The 25,283-nt window shown below is 46.7% G+C and overlaps 1 protein-coding gene across 1 annotated transcript in view; it reads left to right on the forward strand.

The window, feature by feature from the left end:
- Positions 1-25,283, forward strand: part of LOC311121845 (polymeric immunoglobulin receptor-like) — a gene marked incomplete at its 5' end in the record, with an annotated part of 50,915 nt that overhangs the window by 23,359 nt on the left and 2,273 nt on the right. The window contains 6 exons of the mRNA XM_084196285.1: positions 11,154-11,277; positions 11,625-11,951; positions 12,257-12,368; positions 12,824-12,918; positions 13,130-13,170; positions 13,488-13,553. Of these exons, the coding sequence (XP_084052411.1) occupies positions 11,154-11,277; positions 11,625-11,951; positions 12,257-12,368; positions 12,824-12,918; positions 13,130-13,170; positions 13,488-13,553 (765 nt within the window). The remainder of the gene's footprint in view (positions 1-11,153; positions 11,278-11,624; positions 11,952-12,256; positions 12,369-12,823; positions 12,919-13,129; positions 13,171-13,487; positions 13,554-25,283) is intronic.

Genomic DNA, 25,283 nt, shown 5'->3' on the forward strand with positions numbered 1-25,283 from the left:
CTCGTTTGGGTGTAGGGACTGATCAGAGCCCGAAGGTACAGAGGTGCCGTTCCCCTCACTGCTCCATAGGCAAGCACCATGGTCTTGTAGCGGATGCGAGCTTCAACTGGAAGCCAGTGGAGTGTGCGGAGGAGGGGGGTGACGTGAGAGAACTTGGGAAGGTTGAACACCAGACGGGTTGCGGCATTCTGGATGAGTTGTAGGGGTTTAATGGCACAGGCAGGGAGGCCAGCCAACAGCGAGTTGCAGTAGTCCAGACGGGAGATGACAAGTGCCTGGATTAGGAGCTGTGGCGCTTCCTGTGTAAGGCAGGGTCGTACTCTCCGAATGTTGTAGAGCATGAACCTGCAGGAGCGGGTCACCGCCTTGATGTTGGCGGAGAACGACAGGGTGTTGTCCAGGGTCACGCCTAGGCTCTTCGCACTCTGGGAGGAGGACACAGCGGAGTTGTCAACCGTGATGGCGAGATCATAGAACGGGCAGTCCTTCCCCGGGAGGAAGAGCAGCTCCGTCTTGCCAGGGTTCAGCTTGAGGTGGTGATCCGTTATCCATACTGATATGTCTGCCAGACATGCAGAGATGCGATTCGCCACCTGGTTATCAGAAGGGGGAAAGGAGAAGATTAGTTGTGTATCGTCAGCGTAGCAATGATAGGAGAGGCCATGTGAGGATATGACAGAGCCAAGTGACTTGGTGTATAGGGAGAAAAGGAGAGGGCCTAGAACTGAGCCCTGGGGGACACCAGTGGTGAGAGCACGTGGTGCGGAGACAGCTTCTCGCCACGCCACTTGGTAGGAGCGACCGGTCAGGTAGGACGCAATCCAGGAGTGAGCCGCGCCGGAGATGCCCAGCTCGGAGAGGGTGGAGAGGAGGATCTGATGGTTCACAGTATCAAAGGCAGCAGACAGGTCTAGAAGGACAAGAGCAGAGGAGAGAGAGTTAGCTTTAGCAGTGCGGAGAGCCTCCGTGACACAGAGAAGAGCAGTCTCAGGTGAATGACCAGTCCTGAAACCTGACTGGTTTGGATCAAGAAGGTAATTCTGAGAGAGATAGCAAGAGAGTTGGCTAAAGACGGCACGCTCAATAGTTTTGGAAAGAAAAGAAAGAAGGGATACTGGTCTGTAGTTGTTGACATCAGTGGGATCGAGTGTTGGTTTTTTGAGAAGGGGAGCAACTCTCGCTCTCTTGAAGACGGAAGGGACATGGCCAGCGGTCAAGGATGAGTTGATCAGCGAGGTGAGGTAGGGGAGAAGGTCACCGGAGATGGTCTGGAGAAGAGAGGAGGGGATGGGGTCAAGCGGGCAGGTTGTTGGGCGGCCTGCAGTCACAAGTCGCAGGATTTTATCTGGAGAGAGAGGGGAGAAAGAAGTCAGAGCATAGGGTAGGGCAGTGTGAGTAGGACCAGCAGTGTCATTAGACTTAACAAACGAGGATCGAATGTCGTCAACCTTCTTTTCAAAGTGGTTGACGAAGTCATCCACAGAGAGAGAGGAGGGGGGGGGGGGGGGGGGAGGATTCAGCAGGGAGGAAAATGTGGCAAAGAGCTTCCTAGGGTTAGAGGCAGATGCTTGGAATTTAGAGTGGTAGAAAGTGGCCTTAGCAGCAGAAACAGATGAAGAAAATGTAGAGAGGAGGGAGTGAAAAGATGCCAGGTCGGCAGGGAGTTTAGTTTTCTTCCATGTCCGCTCCGCTGCCCGGAGCTCTGTTCTGTGAGCTCGCAATGAGTCATCAAGCCACGGAGCTGGAGGGGAGGACCGAGCCGGCCGGGAGGATAGGGGACACAGAGAGTCAAAGGATGCAGAAAGGGAGGAGAGGAGGGTTGAGGAGGCAGAATCAGGAGATTGGAGGGAGAAGGATTGAGCAGAGGGAAGAGATGATAGGATGGAAGAGGAGAGAGTAGTGGGAGAGAGAGAGCGAAGGTTGCGGCGGCGCATTACCATCTGTGTAGGGGCAGAGTGAGTAGTGTGGGAGGAGAGCGAGAGAGAAAAGGAAACAAAGTAGTGGTCGGAGACATGGAGGGGAGTTGCAGTGAGATTAGTAGAAGAGCAGCATCTAGTAAAGATGAGGTCAAGCGTATTGCCTGCCTTGTGAGTAGGGGGGGACGGTGAGAGGGTGAGGTCAAAAGAGGAGAGGAGTGGAAAGAAGGAGGCAGAGAGAAATGAGTCAAATGTGGACATAGGGAGGTTGAAATCCCCCAAAACTGTGAGGGGTGAGCCATCCTCAGGAAAGGAACTTATCAAGGCGTCAAGCTCATTGATGAACTCTCCAAGGGAACCTGGAGGGCGATAGATGACAAGGATATTAAGCTTAAATGGGCTAGTGACTGTGACAGCATGGAATTCAAATGAGGAGATAGACAGATGGGTTAGGGGAAAAATTGAGAATGTCCACTTGGGAGAGATGAGGATTCCTGTGCCACCACCCCTCTGACCAGATGCTCTCGGGGTATGCGAGAACACATGGTCAGACGAGGAGAGAGCAGTAGGAGTAGCAGTGTTTTCAGTGGTAATCCATGTTTCCGTCAGCGCCAGGAAGTCGAGGGACTGGAGATTAGCATAGGCTGGGATGAAGTCAGCTTTGTTGGCAGCAGAACGGCAGTTCCAGAGGCTGCCTGAGACCTGGAACTCCAGGTGTGGGGTGCGTGCAGGGACCACCAGGTTAGAGAGGCAGCAGCCACGCGGTGTGGGGCGTTTGTGTAGCCTGTGCAGAGAGGAGAGAACAGGGATAGGCAGAGGCATAGTTGACAGGCTGTAGCAAATGGCTACAATAATGCAGAGGAGATCGGAATGAAATGAACTAAACATCTGGGATAGTAGAGAGCAGGGCCTCCCTCACCAAAAACTTCTACCTCAGAAACTATAATTGTTTCACTGAACCACCCGAACAAAAACTCTACCAACTTCCACCTTTAGAAATCAGAATTGTTGTGAACCACAGCGGTTCAATGTTTAAAGGAATAGACTCAACCCACTTTATTCAGCTAGCTAACTATGACACCATAGCTAACTAGCATGCTAGCATCCAAAAACACACAGTTTAGCACCAACACTTGGTCACAACAAACCACCAATAGTGTGTTAACACACTAAGCAGATAATTCAAATCTATTTGGCATCGATCAAATAGGCGGGCAGGCAGGCAAGTTCCAATTTTGTCAAAACGTGGGTTGGGACAAGCATGCATTGGCAGGCAAGCTGCAGAATGGACTAGCAGGCTACTATTCCCCATTGTTTATCAGTGCGTTTTTGACGGCCAACTAGCTGAAAAGATTTGAGGGTTTATCTAATGTTCTCTCCTTAGATTTTTTCTCATCTCGCTCTGGCTAGCTTTAGTTGTTGATGTGCATAGGCAACTGAGAGCGAGAGACCCTACCTTTTCACAGTTGTTTGATCAATAGGACTGTGAAGTTCCCAAATGTAAGAGGACTCCCGTGGTATTTACATATTTCCAGAAATCCATTCAGGTGTATTTTGTGGCTTTTGGCCAATGCATTCTAATGATCTAAAGTCACACTGTTGCTACTGCCTGTAAATACACAGTTCAAACTGAATGATGGCAGGCCCATGTGAAAAATGGCTTATTTGCATATAGGCCTGCTGTAGATCTGAATAACTATGGCGCACTGGTCTGCGTAGACTCGGTCCTAGATGAGCATGTGTTTTTATTAGGTTTTATTTACTGCAGTGTCTATTAATTGTCCAAACGCAAGACCGCTTTCCCACTCTTTATTGCTATTGAATTTTCACAAATGCTTTAGTATACCTCATTCCCAAACATTCTATGAATTTATGAAAATGACAAAATGACCATAATATTTAAGTGCTCTATAATTTTTGTGAAAGGTGTCATATTCTTCCTGGGGTGTATACTGTATGTAGCAGGAGCAGTTTTCATTTGCATGTATTTGTATGAAGTTTGTCAAAATATTAGATTCTCATTCTAAAGGGAATAAATTCCAAGATGTTGTCTCTATTCAAGCTCTTATGCATTGTTCTTCCGCCCTCTCCTGGCATAAAATGGTATTGGTCTGGTGTCAAGTTCACCGTTGCCGCCATATTTGAGTTCCCTTTCCATTATGGCGAAGAAGGTATGTAGAAAGTTGAGCTCCGCTCTTTTTTGTGATATACCATGTCATAATCCTCATACAAGTATAGTCTAGCTGAATAAAGTGCCTTATTAATGTTTTGTATATGGATCAAGCTGTGTGGAGATCAGACTATCTCAGCTATTTAATATCTCAGTATCTTGATGTATCGTGATGCTAGCTAACTACTTGGCACTAAATGAACGTTCTGAATGTTTACTTTGCTAGCTAATGAGTCGTGTAATGGCTAACGTTACCACGAGCGGTAAGACAAAGTTGTGACTACAAAAGGCTGTGAAGTATTTGTAGTTAATCATTTCAGTAATTAGTCCATCATATCAGAGCTGTAGCTCCGCCCACCGGTGAAGTGGAGCAGAGCATGCTGGGCGATCTCCAGCTCAGAGAAGATCAGCTGGAGAGAAGTCAAGTGAGAGAAAGTTCCAGCCATCCTTGTGTTTTCCCACCAGGTAGCTTTCATTGTGTTAGCCAAGACCAGTGTACGTCCTTGTTGAAATTTGCCAGACAACTAAGTGCCTTAGCCCATCCATACTACATACACTGTGCGGTGCTGTTCCGTGCCTGTCCATCTTCAGCGTTATTAAACCACCTCAACTGGAATCCTACCTGTCTGGCATCTGTTCCCTTACCAGCACAGATGCCAGACAGGTACCCTAAAGGTAGTCCCGGTAGTCTCGCAATGTTGCGCCTCTGGGTTTAGAATCTCTGTGACAAGAGTTTCTGTCAGACAAAGTCAGGTAGGTCCCTCCCCGTTTCGTTCCATTGGCTTTTTTTGCAACATTTTGCAACATAATCGGCACAATGAATACGCCCCAGTGGACAGCTAGTGAAATATGCACTCTTGCAACAGCTGCATAGTGTATGGAATAAAAGTTTGAGTTTCTACCTTCTAAACCCCCCCATGGTATTGTGCTTCAAAAGTGGGGCTTTTATTGCTCAATTTAATTAGTGCTGAAAAAAAATGACATGCTCAAACTCACGCACTTTTGATAGACTTATCGAGATATCAAAGTGTCACCAACAAAAACGTAAACAATAGACCCATAGCAAATGCAGCATATGGAATACATTTTTCACATGCAAATATCACTGTTTGGTAGTGCTCAAAGCATGCCATTCCGAGAGCAGCTTTTATTTTTCAACTTGAAGCAATGAGCCCACTCAGTCCTCCATGACAACAACATCAGAAACAACAGTGTAGGCTAATAGTCCTTAGTTTTTAGGTTATGCTCAGGAAAAACAATTTGACTAATTTATATTTCCAAGACCTATTGTTGAAGATCAAGGAGTATTAAATTAATTGGAATGACAAAATATCTGACAGACTGTTTTGTAAATGCAAATATATAGCCTTAATCATATTATTATCTGTAGTAGAAAGCAATGGGTTAGAAGAAGCCTATATAACCAACCCATAAAGTAAAATGCAACATACATTTATGGCAAGCTATGCAATAGATGTTGTTCAATTGATATTTGTGTCTTCTTCTAATTAAGCAGGTTGACTTTTATTGTGATGAGTCTTGTCCTTGAGGCAGAACTGAGCGGTTTCCGCTAGATGGGCCAGCTTCAAAGTCAAAATTGTCTGTAGCTTATTGTAAAAATGTACAAAAACAAAAACTAGCTTTTTGGTCTGAATTTAAGGTTAGGCATTAGGGTTAGCAGTGTGGTTAAGGTTAGAGTTAGGTATAAAAGCAGATGTTATGACTTTGTGGCTGTGCCAGCTACTAACCTGCACCTCTTAAGAGGAATGTAATCTAGTATACTGGCGATGTCGAATGCCGAAGGGGTGGAGCGGGAGTAGACGTGACAGTACCACTCCCCCCACCGAAGCGCGGCTCCAGCCGCAGGACAACGCCGACCAGCGGGGCAGCCCCGAGGACGAGGAGCGGGCCGGTCCGGGCGGCGAAGGTGGAAATCACGGATGATGTTGGGATCCAGAATGTCCTCCACCGGAACCCAACACCGCTCCTCTGGGCCATACCCCTCCCAGTCCACCAGGTACTGGAGCCGACCCCCACGACGTCGGGAGTCCAGTAGAGATCTGACAGCATAAGCAGGACCCCCCTCGTTGTCGAGGGGGGGGGGGGGGGGGGGCGAAGGAGTGTCGTGGGGGACAGCATAAGCTAGGGGACCAGGAACCACCGGCCTGAGAAGGGAGACATGAAAAGAAGGTGAGATACGGTAGTCACTGGGAAGCTGTAACCTATATGTCACCTCGTTGACCCTCCAGAGAACCTTGAATGGCCCCAGAAACCAGGGACTCAGCTTCTTGCAGGGTGGAGTGGGAGGTTCCTGGTAGAGAGCCAGACACAATCCCCAGGGTGGTACACAGGGGTCGCACTGCGGTGGCAGTCTGCCTGCTCCTTTTGACGGTGGACGGCGAGCTGGAGTCTCATGTGGTCATCGCTCCACACTTCTTCTGTGCGGCTGAACCACTCAACCGCAGGAGTTTCGGTCTGGCCCGGGTTCCACGGAGCCAGGGCCGGCTGAAAACCCAGAACACACTGGAAGGGGGTCAACCCAGTGGAGGAGTGACGTAGCGAGTTCTGGGCGTACTCCGCCCATGGAAGGAGTCGAGCCCGCTCTCCCTGCCGGTCCTGACAGTGACTCCTCAGGAACCTCCCCAGCTCCTGGTTCATCCTCGCTACCTGCCCGTTGGACTGAGGCCTATACCCGGAAATGAGGCAGACTGTCATAAAGGCTCTCCATACCCATGATGTGAATTGGGGGCCACTGTCGGAGACAATGTCCTCTGGAAGGCCATAATGCCGGAAGACCTGCTGGAATGGTGCCTCAGCGACCTGGAGAGCGGTAGGGAGGCCAGAAAGAGGGATTAAATGACAGGATTTAGAAAATCTATCCACAACCACCAAAATGGTGGTGAAACCCTCAGAGGAGGGGAGACCAGTAACTAAGTCAGTGGATAGATGGGACCAGGGACGCTGAGGCACGGGAAGGAGTTTCCCTGCTGGAGCGTTCTGGGGGGATTTGGTTTGGGCACATACGGAACAGGAGTTGATGTAGCAAATGATGCCCTGCGCCAAGGTGGGCCACCAGTACTTCTCAGAGATGGATTGGGTAGTGCGAGAAATACCTGGATGTCCAGCGACGACAGCTGTGTGTGCCAAGGTCAGCAGCCAATCCCTTATTCCCGTGGGAACATAGATGCGCTCGGGAGGACAGTTAGTGGTCGCGGGTCCCTCTCCAGAGCCTGGCAACATCTACATCCCAGACCACAGGAGCTACGACTCGGGAGGATGCACTTAGGACAGGACCCTCTCCCGAATCGTAGAGACGGGTCAGGGCATTGGCCTTGGTGTTCTTTGAACCTGGGCGATAGGTCAGCGTGAAGTCGAACCTTGTGAAGAAAAGGGCCCACCTTGCTTAGCTAGGATTCAGCCTCCTCGCTGTCCGTATGTACTCCAGGTTCCAATGGTTGGTGAGGATGACGAATGGTACCTTGGTGCCCTCCAGCCAGTGTCTCCACTCCTCTAATGCCAACTTCAACACCAGGAGCTCTCGATCACCGACGTCCTAATTCCTCTCTGCAGGGGTCAGTTTCTAAGAGATATATGCACACGGATACAATTTCTGTGGATTACCCTGTCGTTGAGACAGAACTGCCCCCACGCCCACCTCTGAAGCGTCCACCTCCACCACAAAGGATATCGTTGGATCTGAGTGTTTGAGCAATGGGGCGGAGGTGAAACATCCCTTGAGTAGACGGAAGGCCTCGTCGGCTGCTGGGCTCCATACCAACCTACGGGGACCACCCTTGAGGAGAGAGGTGAGAGGGGCGGCGACGAAGTTGAAGTTCCTGATGAAACTGCGGTAGAAGTTGGCAAACCCCAAAAACCATTGTAACCCCTTTGTGGTGGTCGGGACTGGCCATAACCTGACTGCATCTACCTTCTTGTCGTCCATCCTCACTCCCTGCGGGCTGATTTGGTAGCCTAAGAAGGAGACAGCCTTCTGATGAAATTGGCACTTCTAAGCCTTGACGAACAGGTGGTTAGCCAGGAGGCAATGTGTGACCTATTTTCCAGCAGAAGGTAACAGGATAATCGTGACTATTGCTCCCAAAGAGCCCTTGCTGAAAGGGGCAGTGCAGTCAAAAATGTGAGTTTCTTGTTTGTTTTTAAATTATATTTCCACACAATGAGGTTGAAATAATACTGTGAAATTGTAACACATTTGGATAATGCCCTTTTAGTGTAAGAGCTTTTTGAAGAAAAAAACGCCAGGATTTTCAGACTGTTCAAGTGGGATGGAGTTTTTGACCCACAGAATGACATCACAATCTGAAATGATTATTCTGATTCTGTTTTATTTGCATATGTATCCTCCTACTTTGAAGGGGTAAGCTGGGTAGGCTCTAGTCTATACAATCCTCTCCGCCAATCAGGGCTCTGTATTTAAATATATTTAAATTTGTATCAACACGCACACATGATCACACAGAACATTTCAATGTCAAAAGGAGGCTCAGGAAAATAAATCATGAAAAATGTATTTTTGATTTGTTTTCATGAAATGAACACAGACAGTGATTTAAAAATAAAATGAAACTGCATGGGGGCTTGAACAATGTTGTAGTGACTATGAGTTTGGGTTAAACTAGTCTTTGTAATGCAATAGTTGCTATCTGCCACTGAGGGGGGCATGTACACACAAACAGAAGCAGGAAGAGTTAAAGTGAGGTCTGTGAACATTGGGAAGTAGAGTAATTCTCGACTGGTGCCTTTGTCCTTGACTGATCTACACATTAGTACACAGATACTGTGTCACACACACAGACTCAAACCTTCACGACTCCCCACCTCTTTGACCTCTTTCATGGGGCCCATGCCCACCTCTTTCACCTCTATGATGGGGCCCATGCCCACCTCTTTGACCTCTTTGATGGGTCTAATGCCCACCTCTTTGACCTCTTTGATGGGGCCCATGCCCACCTCTTTGACCTCTTTGATGGGGCCCATGCCCACCTCTTTGACCTCTTTGATGGGGCCCATGCCCACCTCTCTGACAGCCCCTTGTCCACCAGCTCTTTGATTTCTCCCTCCCCCTTGCTGTCTATCCTGCTCCTTGTTAAATAAATTGCAAGTGTTCACACACACCCTTTTAAATGGTGACCAATAGTGGTTGCACTATGTTTTACATTTTAGTCATTTAGCGGACGCTCTTATCCAGAGCGACTTATAGTTAGTGATTGCATACATTTTCATACTGGCCCCCCGTGGGAAACGAACCCACAACCCTGGCGTTGCAAGCGCCATGCTCTACCAACTGAGCTACAGGGGACTATGTGAAATAAATTAGTACTAATGAATATTCATTATGTATGGTTATCATGTATCATACATGTCATTTAGATGTTTATACTATACAAACACACATTGTATTATGTAGTTCTCTAAATACATATATAGTAGACAAACCAGTCAAAAATCAATAGGTTTACCAACGGTTAAGTGACTAACCATTAAGCGCCGTTGGATTGCATGATGGTCAAATGTAATTAAACAAATGAGAAGAGAATCATATGAAAAGTATTGTGATTATTACATTGTTAAAGGCAATTACTTTATATGAAAGGTATTTCTAGATGAAACACTGATCATGTTTGGTGAAAAGGTTTGTGTGATTTTGTGTTTTGTATTTGTCAATTGAAAATGTGCTTAAAGTTTTGAAAAAACAGCCTTTTTGATGATCTGTTTTGAGTTTTGTACTAAGAGTTGTGAAATGTTACCACATACATGTGAAAATAGTATGAAAGCGATCAAAACAAATGTCATGAATATTTTTAAAGACATTATATATTATTCTCAAGATCATTTGTGATTTTGAGAGTGACATTCTGATGTATCTGAAGTAGTTTGCTGTATTGGAGCCAACAACAGAATGAATAGCTCAGTATTTAACATGACATTATGGAATGAGTTTAGCTTAAACTTGCAGCATTCTGAGCTAACTTTCACACTTATGCTTAGAGGACATCTGTGGTTGTGAGATGTACATTTCCTGTATAGAAAAGGGAGAGAGACAGAGAGCATTCTTGTTGAACGTAAAATAATATCAGACTGGGTTGTTGTCCGGAGGACCCTGAACCATGAACCTGGTTTAAAATGAGAGTCTGTGGAGGTCTTGGTCTAGTACCCATCACTACATCGCTGTAGCACATGACCCCTCAAATCTATCAATGTCTAGCACATAGAGTACATTTATCATATCGTTTCTTATATACTGAAATATAGATTTTTGACAATGGAAATATTGTGCATGTCACCCAATTATCAAGTCTTTGTATCATTAGTGGCCAGTAGAGGGTAACAGGATAGTAGGGACTCTTTGTCCCAAAGAGCCCTTAGAGAAAGCTGAAAGCTTAAATAAATTACATTGTAGTGACTATGATTTTGGGGTTAAACTAGTCCATATGATGCAATGGTTGCTATCTGCCACTGAGGGGGCCATGTACACACAAACAGAAGCAGGAAGAGAGTTACAGACAGTGAAGTCTACTAACATTAGGAAGTAGAGTCATTCTGGCTGGTACCTTGGTACTTGACAAACATTTGTGCTCAGGTACCATATAATATACCAGGCAGACTGAAACCTTCACATGGCTCTTCATCTCTCCCTCCTCCTCCTCCTCCTCTTCCTCATCCTCTACAGAGTATCAGCAGATATGTGTAACATGTTTCTATAAAGGGCTGAAGTCCAGTGGGTCAATTCACTGTAAACACGGTGTAATAAATCTCAATCATTAACAAGCTGTTTTTTAGTGTATAAGCAATGGGATTTTTATCCTGCAGTGCAGATTCTGTTGAATTCCAACCTAAATGTGTTTTGTGTTGATGTGTTCACAGTGAGGTATGTGTCTGTGCAGGCCGGAGGCTCCATCACCATCCCATGTCACTATGATCAGTATTACATAAATCATGTGAAATACTGGTGTAAAGGGTATGATTGGAGTAGTTGCTCCTCTCTAGTACGCAGTGACCATCATAAGAGCAGTGGTAATGCCTCAATCTCTGATGACATCAACCAGAGAGTCTTCACTGTGACCATGACTGATCTGGAGCCAGAGGACTCTAAGAGTTACAGGTGTGTTGTGGAGATCAATGGAGGACCAGATATCAGGATACAACGGTTCTACCTGTCTGTCACTCCAGGTAAGATCCCTGCAACTCTTACAATTCAATATAGTAGAATAGGTAGTTCTCAGTAATGATGAGACAATCAGATATAGCCTGCTTCCACAAACTAAATGACTGGTGTTCTCATTTCATTTCCTGGTAACTGGTTCCTTGTCTGGTAACTGGTATCACCATTATTGTTCAAGTTGACCTGAAGAATACTTTCTGTTCTCTGTATGTAGATTGTGGTGTAAACTTTGTTTAAACTCCGCTGTGGTCGGTTTTAAAACATTAAAAAAAAAAAATATTAATAATAAAATACTTACTAGAAATAAAGTTCTGCTGCTGAGTTCTTTCTTTGGTGTCTGTACCTCTGTGTTCAGGTACTCCAGGACTCTATGTGGACCAACAGGAAGTGACTGCAGTTGAAGGAGGGAGTGTCACTGTCCGTTGTTACTATAGTAACTCTGGAGATATAAAGTGGTGCAGGATGGGTGGTGATTGTGTGTCGTATTCTGGGACTTTACATGGAACATCAGTGACATTAAAGGATATCAGTCTGGCCAACAACAGAACAGTCTTAACAGTGACTATGAGTGGACTGAAGATGGAGAACACTGACTGGTATTGGTGTGAAGTGGGAGAACTAGAGATGCCTGTTCACATCACTGTCAGTCAACAAACTGCAACACAAAACATCACTGCTATCAGTAAGTACTTTCTGTTTGGGTCACAAAAATTGTTTAATATCCATAGTTACTTCACATCAAAATGATGTAATTTTCTTACATTAGTATCACCCTGAAAATATGTATTTATTCCATGATTTACTTCTTGACATAGATGATAGTCAGTGAAAATCTGCTACTGTTTTCATAATCCTTGACAGCAGATTCACTTTGTTTCATCATCTGAAACAAAATGGAATATTGACTATGAATGTGATGTTGCTATACAACCTGACTATCTGGTATACCAGTAATTTCATTGATGGCATTGTTGTTTTACATCACAGCAACCCAAGCTCCAACCAATCAACAACCCTCTGCCTCTCCAACTGCTGAGCCTGTTCAGATTGACAACACAAGTCAAGGAGCTGAGGGGAACATGGAGGACATCCACCAGAGGTTATTATCACTCATTCAGCTGTAATATCCCACATATTATGGCAATTGTTTGATAATATGAACACAAAGAAACATTACAATTCCATCATACACTACAACAGCTGAAGATAACCAAACACCCTCCCTAAATGCATATAGAGACTGTTAGCACTTCCTCTTGGGTAAAACATCTCTTTGGAGAAGTAGCAGAAATGTTTGTGTTATTCTCACTCGTTTGCAAGGACAAGTTGCACTCTTAAAAAAAGAAAACATTATTTGTATAGTAATAATCTCAATAATAATCATATCATCTCTTCAATTGTATGGTCAACTTCCACACATGTGAATATCTAAATAATTGTTCCATTTATCACAACAGTGCAAACAACAAGTTATTACTTTTTCACAAATGATCAATTTATAATGATCTATTTTAATTGTGTTTTTGATTCAAGTTCTTCTATGTAATCCATCAGGTCCATAGATGTGAAAGTCCTACTGATTCCTTGGGGCATGTTGGTGGTGGTGACAGCTGGTATCCTAGTCACATGGAAGATGTGGACAAAGCATAGTAAGTAGTCGTTTTATGTGAATATAAAAACGAGAATAGTTTAGAAAAATACAAAACGCATTGTCATTGTGAACAACATTATATTGCTTGCTTGTGATTTATCTTGAATGACAGAAAGTATTTAGAGGAATTGTCTATAAGAAATCCATTCAGAGGTATTATTGTACTATAACAAACTCAGAAGTAATTGACATCTCCCTCTTTATTCCAGAGAACAATAAGGCCAAGGACCAGACAACTAACAACTCAGTGGTAGGATACACTTAATTTATTATATTCTATTATTTTCAACCATCTGCTTTTCTGTTCTTGAGTTCAGATCATCTACCATTTGACTCTAGTATTACCTCTTCAGTTGGTTATCAATGAGTTGACATAAAAGGTCCCATATTCTGAACCCAAGGTCTTATAACACTCAAGACGTTGAAAAATGATGTTTAAAAGACAGAGAACAGGAAGCTGTCAGTTCACTAAATATATCTGTGACTGCATCCTATCATGGAAACAAACTGTGGTTTAGTTGGTAAATAGACCAGTCCTGTTTCTCTTTGCTATTTATTTCTTTGCAGTCTGCTGACCCTGAGCAGGACATTTCATACAGCACAGTGAGCCACACCAGAGAAACAGCACAGCAGGTACAAACTGAATAAACCTGGTTTAGGTCTGTGGAGATCTTGGACTAGTACCAATCACACCATTTCTGCATGGAGCTAAGGTTCTCTCTCTCTTTCTCTCTCTCCATTTCTGCAATGTGAGCTTGGGTTCTCTCTCTCTCTCTCTCTCTCTCTCTCTCTCTCTCTCTCTCTCTCTCTCTCTCTCTCTCTCTCTCTCTCTCTCTCTCTCTCTCTCTCTCTCTCTCTCTCTCTCTCTCTCTCTCTCTCTCTCTCTCTCGCTCGCTCGCTCTCAATTCAATTCAATTAAATTTTTCAATTTAAGGGCTTTATTGGCATGGGAAACGTATGTTAATATTGCCAAAGCAAGTGAAGTAGATAGTAAACAAAAGTGAAATAAACAATAAATATTAACAGTAAACATTACACTCAGAAGTTTCAAAAGAATAAAGACATTTCAAATGTCATATTATGTATATATACAGTGTTGTAACAATGTGCAAATAGTTAAAGTACAAATGGGAAAATAAATAAACATAAATATGGGTTGTATTTACAATGGTGTTTGTTCTTCACTGGTTGCCCTTTTCTTGTGGCAACAGGTCACAAATCTTGCATCTGTGATGGCACACTGTGGTTTTTCACCCAGTAGATAAGGGAGTTTATCAAAATTGGGTTTGTTTTCTAATTCTTTGTGGATCGCTGTAATCTGAGGGAAATATGTGTCTCTAATATGGTCATACATTTGGCAGGAGGTTTGGAAGTGCAGCTCAGTGTGCACATAGCCTGTCTTCTCTTGAGAGCCAGGTCTTCCTACGGTGGCCTTTCTCAATAGCAAGGCTATGCTCACTGAGTCTGTACAAAGTCAAAGCTTTCCTTAAGTTTGGGTCAGTCACAGTGGTCAGGTATTCTGCCACTGTGTACTCTCTGTTTAGGGCCAAATAGCATTCTAGTTTGCGCTGTTTTTTTGTTTGTTCTTTCCAATGTGTCAAGTAATTCTCTTTTTGTTTTCTCATGATTTGGTTGGGTCTAATTGTGTTGTTGTTGTTGTTGTTGTTGTTGTTGTTGTTGTCTTGGGGCTCTGTGGGGTCTGTTTGTGTTTGTGAACAGAGCCCCAGAGCCAGCTTACTTAGGGGACTCTTCTCCAAGTTCATCTCTCTGTAGGTGATGGCTTTGTTAAGGAAGTTTTGGGAATCGCTTGCTTTTAAGTGGTTAGAATTTAACGGCTCTTTTCTGGATTTTGATAATTAGCGGGTATTGGCCTAATTCTGCTCTGTATGCATTATTTGGTGTTTTACGTTGTACACAGAGGATGTTTTTGCAGAATTCTGCATGCAGAGTCTCAATTTGGTGTCTGTCCCATTTTGTGAATAATTGGTTAGTGAGCGGACCCCAGACCTCACAACCATAAAAGGCAATGGGTTCTATAACTGATTCAAGTATTTTTAGCCAGATCCTAATTGGTATGTCAAATTGTATGTTCCTTTTGATTGCATAGAAGGCCCTTCTTGCCTTGTCTCTCAGATCGTTCACAGCTTTGTGGAAGTTACCTGTGGCGCTGATGTTTAGGCCGAGGTATGTATAGTTTTTTGTGTGCTCTAGGGCAACGGTGTCTAGATGGATTTTGTATTTGTGGTCCTGGCAACTGGACCTTTTTTGGAACACCATTATTTTTGTCTTACTGAGATTTACTGTCAGGGCCCAGGTCTGACAGAATCTGTGCAGAAGATCTAGGTGCTGCTGTAGGCCCTCCTTGGTTGGCAACAGAAGCACCAGATCATCAGCAAACAGTAGACATTTTACTTCAGATTCTAGTAGGGTGAGGCTGGGTGCTGCAGACTGTTCTAGTGCCCTCGCCAATTCGTTGATATATATGTTGAAGAGGGTGGGGCTTAAACTGCATCCCTGTCTCACCCCACAGCCCTGTGGAAAGAAATGTGTGTGTTTTTTGCCAATTTTAACCGCACACTTGTTGTTTGTGTACATGGATTTTATAATGTCGTATGTTTTTCCCCCAACCCCACTTTCCATCAATTTGTATAGCAGACCCTCATGCCAAATTGAGTCAAAAGCATTTTTGAAATCAACAAAGCATGAGAAGACTTTGCCTTTGTTTTGGTTTGTTTGTTTGTCAATTAGGGTGTGCAGGGTGAATACGTGGTCTGTCGTACGGTAATTTGGTAAAAAGCCAATTTGACATTTGCTCAGTACATTGTTTTCACTGAGGAAATGAACTAGTCTGCTGTTAATGATAATGAAGAGGATTTTCCCAAGGATGCTGTTGACGCATATCCCACGGTAGTTATTGGGGTCAAATTTGTCTCCACTTTTGTGGATTGGGGTGATCAGTCCTTGGTTCCAAATATTGGGGAAGATGCCAGAACTAAGGATGATGTTAAAGAGTTTAAGTATAGCTAATTGAAATTTGTGGTCTGTATATTTTATCATTTCATTGAGGATACCATCAACACCTCAGGCCTTTTTGGGTTGGAGGGTTTGTATTTTTTCCTGTAGTTCATTCAATGTAATTGGAGAATCCAGTGGGTTCTGGTATTCTTTAATAGTTGATTCTAAGATTTGCATTTGATAATGTATATTTTTTTGGCTGTTTGTTCTCTGTTATAGGGCCAAAAAGATTGGAGAAGTGGTTTACCCACACATCTCAGTTTTGGATAGATAGCTCTTCGTGTTGTTGTTTGTTTAGTGTTTTCCAATTTTCCCAGAAGTGGTTAGAGTCTATGGATTCTTCAATTACATTGAGCTGATTTCTGACATGCTGCTCCTTATTTTTCCGTAGTGTATTTCTGTATTGTTTTAGTGATTTACCATAGTGAAGGTGTAGGCTCAGGTTTTCTGGGTCTCTATGTTTTTGGTTGGATAGGTTTCTCAATTTCTTTCTTATGTTTTTGCATTCTTCATCAAACCATTTATCACTGTTGTTGCTTTTCTTTGGTTTTCTGTTAGAGATTTTTAGATTTGATAGGGAAGCTGAGAGGTCAAATATACTGTTTAGGTTTTCTACTGCCAAGTTTACACTATTACAGTGGAACGTTTTGTCCAGGAAGTTGTCTAGAATGGATTGAATTTGTTGTTGCCTAATTGTTTTTTGGTAGGTTTCAACACTACTTTCCTTCCGTCTATAGCATTTCTATGCTTCCGCAGAGGAAGGGGAGCCAGCATGCCAGAGGTGGATGAACGCAATGCCCTCGTTTGGGTGTAGGGACTGATCAGAGCCTGAAGGTACGGAGGTGCCGTTCCCCTCACTGCTCCATAGGCAAGCACCATGGTCTTGTAACGGATGCGAGCTTCAACTGGAAGCCAGTGGAGTGTGCGGAGGAGGGGGGTGACGTGAGAGAACTTGGGAAGGTTGAACACCAGACGGGCTGCGGCATTCTGGATGAGTTGTAGGGGTTTAATGGCACAGGCAGGGAGCCCAGCCAACAACGAGTTGCAGTAATCCAGACGGGAGATGACAAGTGCCTGGATTAGGACCTGTGCCGCTTCCTGTGTAAGGCAGGGTCGTACTCTCCGAATGTTGTAGAGCATGAACCTGCAGGATCGGGTCACCGCCTTGATGTTAGCGGAGAACGACAGGGTGTTGTCCAGGGTCACGCCAAGGCTCTTCGCACTCTGGGAGGAGGACACAACGGAGTTGTCAACCGTGATGGCGAGATCATGGAACGGGCAGTCCTTCCCCGGGAGGAAGAGCAGCTCCGTCTTGCCAGGGTTCAGCTTGAGGTGGTGATCCGTCATCCATACTGATATGTCTGCCAGACATGCAGAGATGCGATTCGCCACCTGGTTATCAGAAGGGGGAAAGGAGAAGATTAGTTGTGTATCGTCAGCGTAGCAATGATAGGAGAGGCCATGTGAGGATATGACAGAGCCAAGTGACTTGGTGTATAGGGAGAAAAGGAGAGGGCCTAGAACTGAGCCCTGGGGGACACCAGTGGTGAGAGCACGTGGTGCGGAGACAGCTTCTCGCCACGCCACTTGGTAGGAGCGACCGGTCAGGTAGGACGCAATCCAGGAGTGAGCCGCGCCGGAGATGCCCAGCTCGGAGAGGGTGGAGAGGAGGATCTGATGGTTCACAGTATCAAAGGCAGCAGACAGGTCTAGAAGGACAAGAGCAGAGGAGAGAGAGTTAGCTTTAGCAGTGCGGAGAGCCTCCGTGACACAGAGAAGAGCAGTCTCAGTTGAATGACCAGTCCTGAAACCTGACTGGTTTGGATCAAGAAGGTCATTCTGAGAGAGATAGCAAGAGAGTTGGCTAAAGACGGCACGCTCAATAGTTTTGGAAAGAAAAGAAAGAAGGGATACTGGTCTGTAGTTGTTGACATCAGTGGGATCGAGTGTTGGTTTTTTGAGAAGGGGTGCAACTCTCGCTCACTTGAAGACGGAAGGGACATAGCCAGCGGTCAAGGATGAGTTGATCAGCGAGGTGAGGTAGGGGAGAAGGTCACCGGAGATGGTCTGGAGAAGAAAGGAGGGGATGGGGTCAAGCGGGCAGGTTGTTGGGCGGCCTGCACTCACTAGTCGCGAGATTTTATCTGGAGAGAGAGGGGAGAAAGAAGTCAAAGCATAGGGTAGGGCAGTGTGAGCAGGACCAGCAATGTCATTAGACTTAACAAACGAGGATCGGATGTCGTCAACCTTCTTTTCAAAGTGGTTTACGAAGTCATCCACAGAGAGGGAGGAGGGGGGGGGGGGGGTGGGGGGGAGGATTCAGCAGTGAGGAGAATGTGGCAAAGAGCTTCCTAGGGTTAGAGGCAGATGATTGGAATTTAGAGTGGTAGAAAGTGGCCTTAGCAGCAGAAACAGATGAAGAAAATGTAGAGAGGAGGGAGTAAAAAGATGCCAGGTCGGCAGGGAGTTTAGTTTTCTTCCATTTCCGCTCAGCTGCCCGGAGCTCTGTTCTGTGAGCTCGCAATGAGTCATCAAGCCACGGAGCTGGAGGGGAGGACCGAGCCGGCCGGGAGGATAGGGGACACAGGGAGTCAAAGGATGCAGAAAGGGAGGAGAGGAGGGTTGAGGAGGCAGAATCAGGAGATAGGAGGGAGAAGGATTGAGCAGAGGGAAGAGATGATAGGATGGAAGAGGAGAGAGTAGTGGGAGAGAGAGAGCGAAGGTTGCGGCGGCACGTTACCATCTGTGTAGGGGCAGAGTGAGTAGTGTTGGAGGAGAGCGAGAGAGAAAAGGATACGAAGTAGTGGTCGGAGACATGTGTCACGACCCGGTGCGAGAAACAGTCACTAATAATTGTCAGAACCCAGAAGATGAGGCAGACACAGCAGTACTAGAGATGGTGGTTTAATAAAGAACAAAATCCTCAGGCAAAGAAACTAAATCCACAATGTCCAAAAATAAAGCCAAGAGGCACAAAGAGGAAAACCTCCAAAAAAACAAAGAAACTCCACAAAGTGGTAAAAATCCCACCAGAGAAATATCCATATAACACAAGGCTTGGGCTGGGGCTGGGTGCTAACTTACAAACACTGAGCAAGGAACTGAGGAACACACAGGGTTTAAATACTAACAAGGGAATGACCTACAGGTGCAAACAATAATTAGATCAAGAAAAAACAAAAGGTACAAAAAAGGTGCAATGGGGACATCTAGTGACCAAAACCCGAACAGTCATGGCCAAAACCTGACAGAATCCCCCTCCTAGGAACGGCTCCTGACGTTCCTACCAGCCTTCTCAGGGTGGAGGGCCCTGAACTGACGAATGAGGTCAGGGTCCAGTATGTCCTTGGCAGGAACCCAGGAGCGCTCCTCGGGACCGTAGCCTTCCCAGTCCACCAGATACTGCCAGGACCGCTGCACCCGGCGGGAATCCAGTATCCGGTGGACGGTATAAGCCGACTGGCCACCGATGACACGGGGCGGAGGGGGAGGTCTGCCTGCCGGAATAAGGGGAGAAAAAACAACAGGTTTTAATAAAGAAATGTGAAATGTTGGATTGATCTTAAGGGATCTGGGTAAGTGCAGGCGAAAAGTAACGGGATTGACTCTCCTGGCAATCTTAAAGGGACCGATGAACCTCTGGGACAGCTTGCGAGACTCCACCCGTAGCGGTAGGTTCTTAGTTGAGAGCCATACTCTCTGGCCGGGGTACAGGGTAGGACCGGGACGGCGACCTCTGTTTGCTTGTCGTTGGTACTGCTGAGAGGAACGCAGAAGATTAAGACGTGCCTTCTTCCACGTAAGCCGACAGCGTCTGATGAACCTCGAGGCTGAAGGCACTCTGACTTCTGCCTCCTGGTCCGGGAACAATAGAGGTGCATAGCCAAACTGACACTCATGCGGGGACATACCAGTGGAGGAGGAGCACAAGGTGTTGTGCGCGTACTCGGCCCAAACAATGAAGGATGACCAAGTGGACGGGTTGTTGGAAACCATGCATCTGAGGGTGGTTTCCAGCTCCTGATTCATCCTCTCAGTTTGGCCATTGGACTCCGGATGGTACCCGGAAGATAAACTGGCCGTGGCCCCTATGAGTTGGCAGAAGGCCTTCCAAAACCTTGAGGCGAACTGGGGACCTCTGTCGGAAACCATATCTTGCGGGATCCCAAAGACTCGGAACACATGGTTAATCACCAACTCAGCTGTTTCCTTGGCAGAAGGTAATTTGGTCAAAGGAACAAACCTGGCCGCCTTAGAAAACCTGTCGATGATGACTAGGATCGTAGTATTACCATGGGACGGAGGAAGGCCAGTAATAAAGTCCAATGAGATATGGGACCAGGGTCGGTGGGGAATAGATAGAGGGTGAAGGAGTCCTTGAGGGCGAAGGTGAGAAGATTTTCCCTGGCAGCACACGGAACAGGCCTTGATGAAAGTGGCAACGTCTTCCTTCATGGTGGGCCACCAGAACTTACGCTGGATGAACTCCAAGGTGCGGCCTATGCCCGGGTGACAGGTGAGGCGAGAGGAGTGCCCCCACCGAAGGACTTGGGACCTTGCTGCCTTGGGAACAAACAACCGATTAGCAGGACCTCCACCAGGGCCCGGTTCGATGGCTTGAGCTTGTTTCACGGTATCCTCCACTTGCCACGAGATCGGAGCCACGATCTTAGCGGCCGGAAGGACAGTCATGTCAGTATCTTCTCGAATGGCAGGAGAGTAGATTCGTGACAAGGCGTCCGGTTTGAGATTCTTCGACCCGGGTCTATAGGTGAGGATAAACTGAAATCGGCTGAAGAAAAGAGACCATCGAGCTTGTCTGGCGTTCAACCGCTTCGCCTGCTGGATATACTCCAGATTCTTGTGGTCCGTAAGCACTTGAAACGGTTGAGAAGCCCCCTCGAGCCAGTGTCTCCATTCCTTCAATGCCATCTTAACCGCTAGGAGTTCACGGTCCCCCACATCGTAATTCCTCTCGGCCGGGGTAAGCCGGTGAGAGAAGAAGGCGCAAGGATGAAGCTTCTTGTCTTCACCCCTCTGAGACAGGACAGCTCCAACCCCAACCTCTGATGCGTCTACCTCCACCACAAAAGGTTCCTCCGCCGTTGGTAGTGTCAGGATGGGAGCAGAGAGGATGCGCTGCTTGAGTCCTTGGAAGGCCGTCTCAGCTTCTCTCCCCCACAGAAACCTTGTGTTGCCACCCTTGGTTACCGCCGAGAGAGGGGCTGCCACCGAGCTGAAGTTCTTGATGAACTTGCGGTAAAAGTTGGTGAAGCCCAGGAAACGTTGAACTTCCTTAACGGACTTGGGGGTGGGCCAATCCGCTACCGCCTCTACCTTCTTGGGGTCCATCTGGACTCGTCCGGGTTCCACAATAAATCCCAGGAATTGTACTCGAGAGGAATGGAATTCACACTTCTCCGGCTTAACGTACAAATGGCTGTCTAGGAGGCGTTTGAGCACTTGTCTGACATGCTTAGTGTGTTCTTGAAGGGAGCTCGAAAAGATGAGGATGTCATCCAAGTACACAAACACGAAGATGTTAAGCATATCCCTAAGCACATCGTTTATGAGCGCTTGGAACACAGCCGGAGCGTTGGTCAGGCCGAAGGGCATCACCGAGTATTCGTAGTGACCAGTAGGCGTGTTGAAAGCGGTCTTCCACTCGTCCCCGGGTTTGATCCGCACAAGATGGTATGCGTTCCGAAGGTCAAGCTTAGTGAAGACAACTGCTTCCTGGAGCAGCTCAAAGGCTGTGGCCATAAGAGGTAGCGGGTAGCGGTTACGGACAGTTATGGCATTGAGTCCCCGGTAGTCGATGCAAGGTCGTAATCCGCCGTCTTTCTTGGCCACAAAGAAAAACCCTGCTCCCGCCGGCGAGGTAGATGGACGCATGAGGCCTGCTGTCAGAGCGTCCTTGATGTAGGTATCCATAGCAGCTCGTTCGGGTGGAGAAAGGGAAAAGATCCGACCCCTGGGAGGGCAGGTCCCCGGCAACAGGTCGATGGTGCAATCGTAAGGTCTATGGGGTGGTAGTTTGGTGGCCCTCTGTTTGCTAAATACCAGTTTGAGGTCATGGTAACACTCGGGAACTCGGGACAAGTCGATGGATTCTAGAGACTCGGAAGGAGAACTCTGGGAACTCGGGAAGATACAAGTGGCTTGGCACGTGGGACCCCACTGCTTGATAGTGCCCACAGACCAGTCGATGTGAGGGTTATGGCTGTGAAGCCAGGGATAGCCAAGGACGAGAGGAAACTCGGAACAGGCGATCAGATGAAAGTTCATCACTTCCTTGTGTTGGGAAACTGAAAGTCGTAAGGGGGTAGTGGCACGAGTGACAAGTCCAGATCCCAAAGGACTTCTATCCAACGTAGTAACCCTTATGGGGTCACTTAGAGGTTCAGAAGGAACGCCATTCTCCTTCGCCCAGATCCCATCCATGAAGTTACCTGCGGCTCCAGAGTCTACCAAGGCTTGAAGAGAAACCTCGTGGTCGTCCCAGGAAAGGGTAACAGGAATGAGCAGGCGGGAGTTGGATGGATGGGAGGAGGTTATGTTTCCCGTTACAGTCCTCCCAGGCCTGCACGGGAGAGTGCGGTTCCCTGGAGCCCGGGACATGTGGAGCGGAAATGGCCCGGTTTGCCGCAATATAGACAGCATCGCTCCCTCATCCGGCGGTCTCTCTCAGCCTGGGAGATGCGTCCAACCTGCATGGGTTCTGGTGGAGCCAGCGAGGATAAAGGTGGAGACTCAGAGTTGGAACCGATAGGAACTAGGGTGAGCGGTCTATGGTTTTGTTCTCTCTCTCTCAGACGCTGGTCTATGCGTGAAGCCAACTTGATAAGGGACTCGAGGTTGTCCGGTGGTTCCCGAGTGGCCAGTTCATCTTGGATGGTGTCAGAAAGACCCTTCAAAAAACACACTGTGAGCGCCTCGTCGTTCCAGCCACTTGCTGCTGCCACAGTGCGGAACTGGATGGCATAGTCCGTCACGCTGCGCCGACCTTGGCGGAGAGTCAGGAGCTGATTGGCTGAGTCAGGGCCGTTGGTAGGACCTTGAAACACTCGCTTGAATTCTTCAGCAAAGGCAGAGTAGCTGGCACAGCAGGGACTTTGGGCATCCCACACAGCAGTAGCCCAGGCTAGAGCCTTTTCCGACAGCAGGGTGATGATATATGCTATCTTGGACCGGTCGGTGGGAAACGACGATGGTTGCAGCTCAAAGGAGAGAGAACATTGGGTGAAAAACCCCTTACAAACACTTGGATCCCCTGAGAACCGTTGGGGAGGCGGCAGACGAGGTTCCGCCAGGGGATTAACTGCCAGGGGCCCTTGAATCGGATGAACTGGAGCAGAAGCGGTTGCCGGGGAAAGTCGATCCGAAATCTGCTTTATGGACGTCAGCATCTCTGACAGAAGTTGAGAATGTCTAGCCATTAAGGCCTCTTGCTGAACCAGAGCAGCTTCGTGGCGTTGGACAGTCCCCTCATGGTGGGACAGCATGGAACAAAAATCCTGGGTACTGGCTGCCTCTGGGTTCATAATCCTGGCTCAGTGTTTCTGTCACGACCCGGTGCGAGAAACAGTCACTAATAATTGTCAGAACCCAGAAGATGAGGCAGACACAGCAGTACTAGAGATGGTGGTTTAATAAAGAACAAAATCCTCAGGCAAAGAAACTAAATCCACAATGTCCAAAAATAAAGCCAAGAGGCACAAAGAGGAAAACCTCCAAAAAAACAAAGAAACTCCACAAAGTGGTAAAAATCCCACCAGAGAAATATCCATATAACACAAGGCTTGGGCTGGGGCTGGGTGCTAACTTACAAACACTGAGCAAGGAACTGAGGAACACACAGGGTTTAAATACTAACAAGGGAATGACCTACAGGTGCAAACAATAATTAGATCAAGAAAAAACAAAAGGTACAAAAAAGGTGCAATGGGGACATCTAGTGACCAAAACCCGAACAGTCATGGCCAAAACCTGACAACATGGAGGGGAGTTGCAGTGAGATTAGTAGAAGAGCAACATCTAGTAAAGATGAAGTCAAGCGTATTGCCTGCCTTGTGAGTAGGGGGGGACGGTGAGAGGGTGAGGTCAAAAGAGGAGAGGAGTGGAAAGAAGGAGGCAGAGAGAAATGAGTCAAATGTAGACGTAGGGAGGTTGAAATCCCCCAAAACTGTGAAGGGTGAGCCATCCTCAGGAAAGGAACTTATCAAGGCGTCAAGCTCATTGATGAACTCTCCAAGGAAACCTGGAGGGCGATAGATGACAAGGATATTAAGCTTAAATGGGCTAGTGACTGTGACAGCGTGGAATTCAAATGAGGAGATAGACAGATGGGTTAGGGGAAAAATTGAGAATGACCACTTGGGAGAGATGAGGATTCCTGTGCCACCACCCCTCTGACCAGATGCTCTCGTGGTATGCGAGAACACATGGTCAGACGAGGAGAGAGCAGTAGGAGTAGCAGTGTTTTCAGTGGTAATCCATGTTTCCGTCAGTGCCAGGAAGTCGAGGGACTAGAGGGTAGCATAGGCTGGGATGAAGTCAGCCTTGTTGGCAGCAGAACGGCAGTTCCAGAGGCTGCCTGAGACCTGGAACTCCAGGTGTGTGGTGCGTGCAGGGACCACCAGGTTAGAGAGGCAGCAGCCACGCGGTGTGAGGCGTTTGGGTAGCCTGTGCGGAGAGGAGAGAACAGGGATAGGCAGAGGCATAGTTGACAGGCTGTAGCAGATGGCTACAATAATGCAGAGGAGATCGGAATGAAATGAACTAAACATCTGGGAAAGGAGAGAGCAGGGCCTCCCTTACCAAAAAAATATAACTCTCCCAACTTCCACCTCAGAAACTATAATTGTTTCACTGAACCACCCGAATAAAACTCTCCCAACTTCCACTTTAGAAATTAGAATTGTTGTAAACTACAGCGGTTCAATGTTTCAAGGAATAGACCCAACTTACTTTATTCAGCTAGCTAACTATGACGCCATAGCTAACTAGCATGCTAGCATCCAATAACACACAGTTTAGCACCAATACTTGGTTACAACAAACTACCAATAGTGTGTTAACACACTAAACAGATAATTATTGTCCGTGTCTAGTTCTTTCATAACGCAGCAATAATTAAACGTTGGCTAGCTAGCACAAATATAGCTACCACAGTACAGCTAGCTGGTAGTGTTGGCTAGCTAGCAATGGCTGCTGTGTTGACTTTGTTTGAAAAACGGCGTCGCTGCGAACGAATGTAGCTGGCTAAAAGGATATTGTATTTAGTTGCTACCGTTGCTAATAGCTACTCCAACTAGTCCAGGAGGTGAGTTAGCTAGCCAGCTTCGT

This window comes from Coregonus lavaretus, assembly GCF_964263955.1.
Source record: "Coregonus lavaretus genome assembly, contig: HAP1_SCAFFOLD_372, whole genome shotgun sequence".
NCBI classification, from domain to species: Eukaryota; Metazoa; Chordata; class Actinopteri; order Salmoniformes; family Salmonidae; genus Coregonus; species Coregonus lavaretus.